Raw genomic sequence first — 12,232 nt, forward strand, 5'->3', positions numbered from 1 at the left:
AAAGAGTGAAACACCATCAAGAACTTTGAACCAGGAGAAATTATTTTCTGTTGTCTCAGGTTGAGCATCCAAAATTGGTGAATATCTTTGATTCAGAACAGATTCAGTGTACAGGTTTCTCTTCTGAAGAATGGGAGCAATTGTTCATTTCTGAAGACTTACTAATATCAGTGAAGAAGTCAGATGCTGTGGTGTTGGGATTTTAAAAATGTCAAAAGAAATTAGTGGGGTATCAAATTAAATGCTGCTTACTTTGTACAAGGAGAGAGAGCTTATGAATAACCATACTGCACTGGTGAAAATGTACTGTATAAAGTTGAATCCTCTGGAAACAACAGCAGGAGAAGTATAACCGAAGACAATAACAAGTCATAATTCATGTGGACAAAGAAGACAAATTTCTGTTCTATCATGTAGCATTTCATTTCTGTGGCTGGTTTCTTCCCACAGGTGGTCAGTCTGTTTGAACAGCCTGCAACTAAACCTACTGTTTCTAGAGTTTAAATGCAGTCTCTACTCTTCCCCTGCAGCTTGTGCTGCCTGTGTTGATACAATCCAAGGATTAGATCTTGAGAAAATTTTCTCACACATCAAGAGGTTCTATGTGAAGCCATTCTCCTCCTGAATTTTCATCCTCCTTTCAAGTCAGGGTCAGGGAAGAGGTAAAGCTCTGTAGTTCAGAAAGGAAGGATCTCAAGACAGCTGAACAAAGGAAAAACACTGTACAAGATTTTAGAATGCTCTCAATCCAGATTCAATAATTTTGACTTCTATTTTTGTAAAACAAAATCCAGTTTAAAAGCTTGAATCTGTCATAGTCCATTGACATGGAACATTTTAGCCAAAAGAACTGCAATTGCATATAGTTCTAAAAAACTTTAAAGGCAACTTTATCATGAGAAATACCACACAACCTGAATAATGGGTCAATTCTACCTATCATTGAAAAAATTTCTGGGGTTCATGTTTATATCCTACACAAATTGAATTTATGCAAGTTTAAATGTTTAGACAGTAATCTTTAGTTCTTTAAAATCTATGTGAACCAAAACCACTAAACCTTTCTCTGTGATTTGTTTCCAGATGTACACACAAAATATTTCACAAAAATACAATTGCTCTTAATTTTGACTTTATATGCAATATATTTATAATAATACAATAGTAAAACCTAAAATACACATTGGCAGATATAAACCATATGCAGAGACAGGCTAGAAGTAATAGAAAAAAGATAAATTGAATATTTCATGAATTGAGAAGACTCTTTCCACAAGAGTAATGGATTAAATGTCTATCCTCTGTAATGGAATATGTTGAACTCTTTGCCAAAATGTGGTGCTCATTGTACAGTATTTTGAAGACTTAATTGCTTTTTGGCTTTTATAGTGAGGTAGAATTCTGATGGACACATACCATATTTTTATGTGAAGCTAAATCGGTATATATGCCCTAGATCAGTATTTCAGCAGATATGAAAAATATTAAATAAATATGTCACTATTTTTTTTTAAATCAGGCTTCTTCTCATCTTACTTTCTGCGCCATACTGTTAGATTTCAGTAATTCCAGGACCAAAAAAAAATAAATAGCTTCATATTTACTTACATAAATGATTGTCAGCTAGCGAGATTTTGTTCTCTGGTTCATCAGAACCATTGTGTACATTGTTCACTTCAAACAAAAGAAGTTGCAGTTCTCAGATTATGGTTTAAGGTTTAGTTTTTTACAGGACTGAAATTGCAGAAAGTGTTATTATTTTGTTAGAGACTATAGTTTCAATTGAAGGGAAGTTGCAAGTATTTCATTATTTTTCTTATAAAGAAAGGGGTTTTTCTCTGCCCTTCAGTCTGTGTAGCCTTTATTCATTTCATAGCAGTTACTTTCAATCACTTTCCTTGTCATCTGATGCTGGCTTTCATTTCCACTCTTGGTAGACTTCAGAGACTGCTCCACTGGAAGTTGCTTTGAAAGTATTTTGGATTTTCATCTAAGTTGCCTTTCCTGTGTCGCGAGTATAATTTATTTTGTGCTCTGTGATCTGTGCTGTCCTGGGGAGCATACCTGCCCTGACGGCTGGTGGATAGATGGAAGGAGCATTATTTTCAGGAATACTTGTGATCAGTTCCAGGAAGGAACCCAGAAAAGTTGGATGTCTGTATACAGTTGATTCAGAGCCCTGCTTCTTTCTTCTGACAGTGAGTTAGTGGAAAGCTAGTGATCTTCGGGCTCTCACACATTTAATTGGTGCGTGTCTAAGCCCTTAATTCTTTTATAAAAAGTTTGTCTACCTTTTCTGAATTGGAAATAGGAACCTGATTCCTTAAATAGCTCTGAGAATTGGATCCAGGACTTGGAGTGAGCTGTAGGAATTGTTTACTAGATACTTGGAGGATTGAGGATACAAACAAATGAAAACCTTATTCTCCCAGTCCTGTCAGATAAGTATGAAAGCTTTACTTTTTGTGTAGCTTTTAAGGACTGCTGTTGACACCAAACCTGGTTAAGAACCATGGGAGGCAGATAGACACAAGATATGCCTATTGGAGTATTTACATTTTGGTTTGGTTTTGCTTTCAGCTTCAGATAAAATGAATTGTTGTGTCCAGAATGCATGTCTAGTATTTCCCAAATAATGCATAAGTAATATCTCCCAAAAAGTTAAAATGCAGAGGAAGTATATTTTTACTTCACTGTTTTTATCAGATTGGTGAAGATATCAGAAAGCATAGGAGACAGGATTTGAGCCATTGTTTTTTAGAAGGGGCAGGGGAGGAAGCTGAGGGAGAAGTGTCCTGATTTTATTTTTCACCACTTCTTCCCTCAAGTCTTCTTTCCAGTAGGGCTGATGTGTGGCAGCTCAGGTAGTTATTCTTACTGTTGACCACTTCGAAGACCTGATGTAAAGTTTTGCATTTGGCTTTTTTTTTTTCCTCCAGAAATGAGAGTATTTGGGTATATAGGCAACATATAGCACCAGGCTGTTTCTGTAGAAGCGGTAGAGCTTCACCTGTTTTGAAAGAGCTGAAGCGCTTACGTTTCTTTGCGTTTTAATCCTAGCTTCTAAAATTAACATGTTAAGAAACAGCAATCTATTCCTTTGCTAATTCAGAAGATGAAAAACTAGGCTGTTTTGGTATCATTTTCTCATATCTTTGTGGATCCATTGGGTTTTGTAAATAGTGGGAGATGCAGAGTGCAAAGGAAAATCTTTTCCTTCTCTCTCTCCCTCACTGTCCTCCAAGGAAACGCTTGCTATGCATTAGTAGACACCAGTTTTAATATTTTGGTTTCAATTCAGTTTTATCTAAGGCCAAATATTCTGCATCATTTTCCTCTGAAGTCCATGCTCGGATGTGATGCTCAGAAAGGGGAAAATTTAATTTTATAAAATACTGTACTTAATCACCACATACTTTTATGTCTCTTATCTATTGCCGTCAAAATTTTCATGCTGACTTTGATTGCTCAAATTTGGCGTTAGTTGACAAAGGCTGTGTTGAAAATTATACTGGCACTGTTTTTATTGCTTTTCTTCATTTGGATATTATTGTTCATCTCTTTATAGGCTGCTTGGATATTGTACCCATGTTTTTCAATCTTCATTTTAAACAATTTACAGCAGCTAGGATTTTTGTTTGGTTTTCATGTTTCTTTTCAATACAAAAATATATTAAATTCATTTTGTTTTGCATTCTCTGGCAAGTCTATGAGCCACTCTTTATAACACTACTGTGGTTTTTTTGAACCATTATCTAGTTTTTTCAAAACGAAACACATCATCTCAAAATCAAAGTAATTCAAGAATGAATTTGAACATATGTTGGTGGTTTCTAGATAGCACTCTTCATATAGTCTGATAGTCATGTGCACACTCTGTAGCCTTTTTTTTTTCTAAAATGAGCATTGAAATTTGGTGTAGAGGGATGTCATGATTTTTATTTTTTTTAAGGTCAGTCAGTGTAAAATTTATACTTCAGCAAAATTTTAGAGAGGACTAAGGTTTTTTACAACCAAAAGGCTGCAATTTGCTCAGCTCCTTTTGTGCTTTCATCATCACAGTAAGGCACCTCTAACTTTTAGTCTTCTGATGTATTCGTTATCTGCCACTGGTAAACTCTGTGGCTGCTTCATCCTGTATCTCTTATGTATATATTTGTACAAGTCTTGAAAAGTACCCTTTCTGGTTGTTGCTACCTATAGATTTATGCTATTGATTCTGTCATAAAAGAAATACATCTGTCATTTCTTTAGGCATTCTTAGCAAGTTATTGCCTTCCTGCTATCTCAGGTCTCAGTGGCCTTTGGCACTTCATCTTTTGTTACCTTGAACAACCTCATGCTGATCACTTAATTCTGTTTCTGACCTCTCCATGAAATAGGACAATGAAATTACCTGGTGCCTTTTAAGTGTATTCAGAACAAAATAATTTTTGATTTTGACACACTGTAAGTACAGGATTTTAGAAGTCTTGAGGTAATATCTAAATAATATGCATGACTTTAACACTGCTTTGAACTGTAAGGGTTGTTTTAACTATAAGCTTAAGTGTAACTTGGAAATGTTGCACCTTAGAATTGACTTCTAAGTCAGTTAAAATGTGGACTCTTGTTTTTTAGGGAGTAACTGGTGCTTTGGCAGTTTTGATGAAAGATGCAATTAAGCCCACACTAATGCAGACATTAGAGGTAAGTATGGCTTATGATGCCAGCCCTTCTCCAACTTTCAAATTCCATAGTGTTCTGATCATGCTTCTCTTCAGCAACTCTGCTTGACTTTCAAAGTTCAAGCCAGAGTCAGATCCATAAAGGGATTCTAGCAAATGTTCATTTGTTTATGTTAACTATTCGACTCTATCTGCATTTATATCTTTTTGGTGGTTTTCTTCCTCTTTGAGATATGGCTATAGTCATAATTTTACCAAGTGTTGCAAACAAGCTGCAGTGCATTGTTGAGCTGGTTCTGAGCACACTGGGAGGCAGGTTGGTCATCCAAGTCACAGATTTGCTGCTGTGTCCCACCTTGTTCTTATGGGGAAGTTTCCTTTTTATGTACTTCTTTTATAGGGATGTTCCCATGATTCCCACAGCCCAGCATTTTGTGTGGAAAAAAGCAGCTTTGCTGTGGCCATTCTAACCTGTATTACAGTTTGTGCCATTCATAATCACAGGAGGGTCCTTTTAGCTGTTTATGCATTTTCAAAAGATGGCTCCCAGCCACCCTGTCTTGCCATAGTGCCATCATGGACTAAATGAAGCTTTGATGGGCTATGAGAGGAATGTTTTACACCTACCCTAGTGAGCTTGCTTCCAAAAGCTTAAATAATGTAGAATTAGTGCAACCTAACTTTGTGCTTGGGCAGTCTAGTATTGATATTTTGACAGGAAACTGAATGATGAGCAACATTCAATGGGAGAAGGAGAAAGAAAAAAGGAAATAATGAAACAGCAAATGCACTTGGAGAAAAATCAGTGGGTTTTTTTTTTTTTTTTCCATTTGACTATCAAAATTACACAGCTGGAATATTTCACAACAATTTTTGATATGGTGAAAAGTTGAAGAATGCAGAAAGATACCAGTGCAATCAATCTCCAGTTTGATAAAATTACCAGATAAAAATGTCTCATTTTCTACAGCATGTCAAAGTGATAACTAATTTTTTTGCTTTTGTCTTTGGATTGGGACAACTTCCTTGTCTCAGGGAATATTAGAAAAATAGAATTTAAGTCTATGTTATTTTATTATAGCCATCTTAATTATTTTCCCCTGCAAAGAAAACCTGTTCTTTCATGTGGCTGTATGAGTGTGTGATAATTTTAATGTAACATCCAATAGCAGAAACTGGAGGTCACATAGGATCAAGAATGTCACAGCCAGAACTGAGTATTAAGTCACCACTTGGATAACATTGTGTGTGTTAAGCTCCAGTGACAAGGTAGCTTTGATTCTGACTGTGTAGTCACTCTGTTTGCACACTGCATATCTGTTGGAAAGTACTGTGGTTTTGTTGCAGTGTTCGGAAAGACAATTATAAATGTCAGGAGAGTTTCTTTTGATTGATAGGAATTTGGTTCTGGGACATGCATGCACATATTTTTTTCCCTGCATTTCTTTATATTCACATTTCTATGCAATAAAATTCCTGCCTTTTATGTGGTATTCTTTTCTAGTCTAATCTATGCTATGGCTGAAACATCTGCCAACTTTCATCAAACACTATTGCTTGTTAGCAGGACCCTGACCACATTACCCAAAGATACATTTTTCCCCTAAATTCTTCTCACAAAGTTATTTTTGAAACAGCAAACTTAAGCAGCTTGGAAGACTGCTTCATGCTCCACTCCTCCTCTTTGAGTCTTAAAGATGAGTTTTTGTCACCCTTTGGATACTTGCTGGCTTGCAGGCTAATGTAAGTCATGTATCGAAGAGTGGAGATCCCCGGTTTATCTAAACGTTTTCCAAGATAGTGCTCTGCTTTGGCTGATGTCCTTTTGGACTGTGTCATTGCTCTCATGTAGGATCACAGAACCTGCTGAGCTGGAAGGAACCCCTGAGGATCACCAAGTCCAGCTCCTGGCCCTGCACAGTACCATCCCCAAGAGTCACACCATGTGCCTGAGAGCACTGTCCAAACACTTCTTGAACTCTGTCAGGCTTGGTGCTGTGACCACTTCCCTGGGGAGCCTGTTCCAATGCCCAGCCACCCTCTGGGTGAAAAACCTTTTCCTGATATCCAACCTAAACCTCCCTGACATAACTTCAGGCCATTCCTTTGGGCCCTGTCAGTGGTCACCACAGAGAAGAGATTGGTGTCTGCCCCTCCTCTTCCACTCACGAGGAAGTTGTAACTGCAGTGAGGTCTCCCCTTGGTCCCTTGGTCTCTTTCAGGCCAGACAGACCAAGTGACCTCAGCCACTCCTCATATGGCTTCTCCTCAAGGCCCTTCACCATCTTTGTTTCCTTCCTTTGGATGCTCCCTAATGGCTTCATGTCCTTTTTTATGTTGTGGCACCCAGACCTGCCCCCAGCACTCGAGGTGAGGCTGCCCCAGCACAGAGCAGAGTGGGACAATCCCCTTCCTTGCCCAGCTGGCGATGCTGTGCCTGATGTTCCCCAGGACACACTTGGCCCTCCTGGGGATGCAATGGCCTGCTCTAGTACTGCCTATGCTGTTGAGCTCTCTTCATTATTTTTAATGCTTCATCTGAATAATGCTTCATCTGAATAGCAAGAGGTGCTACTTTTAATAGCTTCAGTTAAAAAAAAAAAAAAAGGAAAAAGGAGGGGAACAAGGAACATGTGCCCTGCACACTTTTGAGTGTACTCTAGTGAACCGCTTGTGAGTTTAGAGCCCTCTAGCATGATAGATTTTAAGCCAAAAGAATCCTAATATACCCTGAGGCAGATGTAGATAGTTGTAGGTAGATGCAATAATGTTTCTTCTGCTATACATAATGTCATTTTTCGATGAATGTGTGAATTGCAAATCAGAAATAAGGATAACTGAAGCCTGCATTACACTTGAAATAATCCTAGTAAGTAGCACCCAAAAGTTAGCATTTTAAGTTTCCAAAGAGGTTACCAAAAATAATTGGGAAACATAATCCTAATCCCTTCAGGGAGAAAAAGTTCTTCATAAAAGTGTAAAGACCTTTAGCAACAGCACTGCAATTTGACAACAGTAAAATTAGAAATGATCCTACAGCACATAGGTGGTGGAAAAATAATATGATTATAGAGAACACAAATACAGCTGAGAAGGCACCATGGACCCATCTGGCAATTAGGGACGAAACTGTTCACCAAAGAAGGTCATCCAGATCACTTTGGGGAATGGCAAAAAGGCTGTTGATGAGGGAGAGCAGGAGATCTGGGTGACTGACAGTTGATTTGGCTGATTTAATATGTAAGTCCTAGTGTCTGTGGGTAAGCAGTGGCTGGAAGTAGCCATTGCAGAGATAGGAGCCAAATAGAAGTAGCCAGTGCAGCTGCACTCCTCTGTGATCTGGCCACGAGCCTGAAGGTGGGAATTGTGTTAAGCCGTGGAAGTCTGAGGAGTTGCTTCTAAGGGCCTGTGAAAAGGGAGAAGAACAACATGCTGGGTAGATTTGTACCAACTTTTTATGGATGTCTGCATGCACTGGGGAAGAGGCTTAGAAGGTCATAAATCAAAAATGACCGAATGTCAGTCCTGTGTGGAACTGAACTGGCAACTTATGTCAGTGCTTTTTTTCATATGTGAATTGATGTGTGTTTTAATTTGCTGGTTTTTAAAGAGGTTTCGTGGTGGGTTGCTTTCCGTCACAGTCCTGCTACTCTGACACCATAAATTCCACCTGAAACTGTTAGTGATTGACAGTGTTTTATATGCAGGAGTGACAGTAAAAATCTCAAAATGGGAGACTCAGAGCACTCCATTTACAATAACCACAGACTTCAGTGGAACTTATATCCAGTGCTGTAAAATTGAGATTACTTTGTTTGGAATGTACATAATGATTTCATAGTGTTTATCCATGTTTCTCATGACAGATTTCTTCTCTTGTCAACTGATCCCTTAATGTTTAGCATTTATTTATACCATGCGTAACAGAGCAGCTGCTCTATGGGACAACCCTTTGTAGTTGCAGGCTGGCTGCTCTGGGATGGTTTGTTGTGTTACTTTTGAAGTGCCAATCACAGTAAAGATGAGAGAAGGATGGTAATAAGTATTATAAATATCCTTCTAGCGGCCAGATAACTTCAACTATTTATTGACATTCTGGGTTTATTTTCTTTTACTGAAACTTGGATAATAAAATTTTCTGTACTGAAAGCAGCCAGCAGAATGCATTTCTGTGCCACTGTTTGGTTCTCCATATAGTTTATTAAGAGCGTAGCAAAAATAAGTGGCAAAAACAAGTGGTACAGATGGACTGGCACAGTTACTAAAGCTGGCCTGAGAAGACATTGTTGTCCCTATTCCAGTGTGTGCCTGAGGCTCCCAAGGCCCTGCTGGAGTTCACTCTCTTCAGTATCTAGACTTGACTTTTCTGCCAGGATTGAAAAAACATTCCAGTAGCTCTTCCTTTTCTTTTGGTAGATTTCAGAGCTCCAGGGAGGGGCACCTGTCTATGCCAGTGATTTAGTAGTATGTTTGGATTTCAAGTTAGTCATGGGAGCCTCTTGACTTCCAATATTCTGGATTTTGGATCCTGCAGTCCAAATTTCCTTCCTACCCATGTTGTGTGGACAAACTCTTGGAAGCACAGTTGCACAGGGAATGTAGGAGGAGACCCTTCTGGCACCTCTCTTTGCATAGCTGCTGTAGTATGTGCTGGGCTGCCCAGTCACTGGCTGCAGTTCTGGGTCCATGCATCTCATCTGCCCATGTGTGCACTGGGCTCTAACAAGACCAGCCCTTTAATTGCTTGCCACAAGAAATTAGGGCTTGGAAGAGTAAAATTAGACATACTGTGTAATAAAAGACAAATTGGAATAAATCGTATTGATGTCTTTTCCTGGTCTTAAAATAAAGAATCAAACACAGTTAGTAGGGAAAAAGGGATTTTTACCTCTGTATTTATTTTAAGGATCCTTAGGTGCACACATCCAGATCAAATGCACCTCAATGCACCCCACAATGCATGCCCACAATTGATCTGGTATAACATTATAGGTCTTACTAATTAGCATATCTATCAAAGATTCCTCAATGAGAGGCTTGAATGAGCCCCCCCCCTCCCCAAGGAGCCTTCCCCTGGATGGTTCTATCTTAGTTTACAGAATCTGTTCTGGAGAGGACCTTGGGGTCTGGGGCACACTGATCCCTAACTACGAAGCTTCTATGATGTTTATCTCCTAGCTTGACAAACAAGGCCAAGAATGTAGGCAAAAAGCACTAAGAATACAGAAGTTATAAACAGGTATATAAAAGGGGTATAAAAGAAAAGGCAAAAAATCATCATGGCATCAGTATGGATCTGAGTCTGGTAGCTGAAAACTTGTGATCTTACTTATTTGAATGCCAGAAGCATAAATACTGGATTAAAGTAGAAGCAAAGCTTAAACATGGTTTGGTGGAAGTTGTTTGCATTTTATTCTGTATGTTACAAGCTCTTTGGAATAGGGATAACATATTTTGCACATCACCTGTTAAATGGATGCCCAGTTAAACTTTGAAAGCATACATAGCTCATGTTAATTTTTTGCGTACCTGTGTGAAGTCCCAGTTGATGTTGCAGTATGTGTCCATTAGCAGATAGAAAACAAGAAAAGAAACCTAATCTTAAGTAAATGCTATGAAGTCACTGTGTTATAATTATAGTGATCTACATTGATTCTCTTATTACAGGGCACAATTTCTCTTTATTTAGTTCTTTGGCTCCTGTTTCTACTCTAACATGTTCGAGGCAGAGTTACCTGAGTTGTAGCTTAATTGTGTCATTCCTGGAGAATAGCCCACCCATGTGTGTGCACGTGGCAATGGCTAAAAAGTTACTTGTCTTTCTTCTGAGCAAAACAATTAATTATATATTATTACTTCTAAAGGAAACAATAAGAAGAGGCGCTTTTTGTTGATACATCATTTTTGTATATAATTTCTATTCATCATTACTAAAATGTCTGTGTTTTCTGTAAAACACCGTTTAGATTACAGTAGTTTTCCACTGTTTTCCACTGTGTCAGTATCCCCACTGTACCCCAGCTTGTCCCTTGCCATCTCCCTCTCCAGCTCCTTAAGCCTTGACTCTGGTCCCTCATGGCTTCTGCTGGCTCCTCTGCCTGGACAGAAATGGCTGTTGCAGCCAGTGAGGAAAACAGGAGCACACAGGGATGGAGTAGGGCTGGAGCTGGGCTCTTATTTGTGTATCTGCAGCAATGCATTTAGTGCTTGTTGTAGTTCGTATGCCAGAATAGCACACCACAGTATTAGAGCTGTGGAAATACGAAACATTAATTAGTACAAAGTGGGGTGGGGAAGTTGTGCAAGTTACCTAGAGGTTGCACTACTGTCTATTACCTTTCTAGGAATTAAGCAGGTTCTGACATCAAGGCCAGTCAGTGAATGAGGTCTCAAGCACCTGAGATGTACCTAGAACCCCTAAATTGTCTAATGGCACTTCCTTGCTGTACGTGCTTTGATTAATAAAAAATTTTGATTAGTCTGCAAAATTATTGAGGTTTGGGCTGGAATAAGGTTAACTTTCTTCACATCAGCTGGTACAGGGCTGCGTTTTGGATTTGTACTGGAGACAGTGTTGATAACACAGGAATGTTTCTGTTATGCTGAGCAGGGCTCGCACAGAGTCAAGGCCTTTTCTGTCTCTCACCCCACCAGCAAGCAGGCTGGGGCTTACACAAGATGTTGGGAGGGGACACAGTCAGGACAGCTGACCACAACTGGCACAAGGGGTATTCCAGACCGTATAGCATCATGCTGAGCATACCAAGCTGTGGGAGGAAGGGGGGATATTTAGAGTGATGGCATTTGTCTTCCCAAGTAACCATTGCACATGATGGAACCCTGCTTTCCTGGGCTGAACACCTGCCTGCCCATGGAAAGCAGGAATTAATTCCTTGTTTTGCTTTGCTTATGTGTGCGCAGTCTTTTCTTTACCTATTGAATTTTCTTTATTTCAACCTATGAGTTCTCTTACTTTAACCCTTCTGATTTGCTCCTTCATCCTACTGTAGAGGAGTGAGTAATCAGCTGTGTGGGGCTTAGTTCCTGGCTGGGGTTAAACCATGACATCTATACATCGAATTACTTACGTATATTTCTTTATCATCCAGGGAACACCAGTATTTGTTCACGCTGGACCTTTTGCTAACATTGCACATGGAAATTCTTCCGTTTTGGCAGATAAAATTGCCCTTAAATTAGTTGGAGAGAAAGGATTTGTAGGTAAGTAAATATTCAGTTTATTGTATTATGATCTGTTGGTAAATTGGCAGTGATGCAAGTGAATGGAAAAACTAGCAGTTAAAGGTAAGAATGCTAATTTGTTATTAATATCAGTATAAAATAATCTTTAAGTGAGTATATAATAAGCCAAAAGCACTTCTTCTCTTACCCTGCCTTTTGTCTCAAGTCCTGTCACCATGGTCCTGTCACCATGTTTGAGACTCCACAAGGAGTCTCAACCAGTCAAATGACTGGATTGCATTGAAAGAGGTGTCCTGTTGTTCAATCTATTGGTATCCATCTGGCCACACTTGATAAACCAACAGAAACCATTCTTTTTTCCT

At 39.0% G+C, this 12,232-nt stretch overlaps 1 protein-coding gene across 1 annotated transcript in view; it reads left to right on the plus strand.

Moving 5' to 3' along the window:
* The window catches only part of MTHFD1L (methylenetetrahydrofolate dehydrogenase (NADP+ dependent) 1-like), a 148,382-nt gene that overhangs the window by 50,386 nt on the left and 85,764 nt on the right, over window positions 1-12,232 (plus strand). The window contains exons 19-20 of the mRNA XM_017739428.1: window positions 4,621-4,689; window positions 11,777-11,888. Of these exons, the coding sequence (XP_017594917.1) occupies window positions 4,621-4,689; window positions 11,777-11,888 (181 nt within the window). The remainder of the gene's footprint in view (window positions 1-4,620; window positions 4,690-11,776; window positions 11,889-12,232) is intronic.

This window comes from Corvus brachyrhynchos, unplaced genomic scaffold (genome assembly GCF_000691975.1).
Source record: "Corvus brachyrhynchos isolate BGI_N302 unplaced genomic scaffold, ASM69197v1 scaffold14, whole genome shotgun sequence".
Taxonomy (NCBI): domain Eukaryota; kingdom Metazoa; phylum Chordata; class Aves; order Passeriformes; family Corvidae; genus Corvus; species Corvus brachyrhynchos.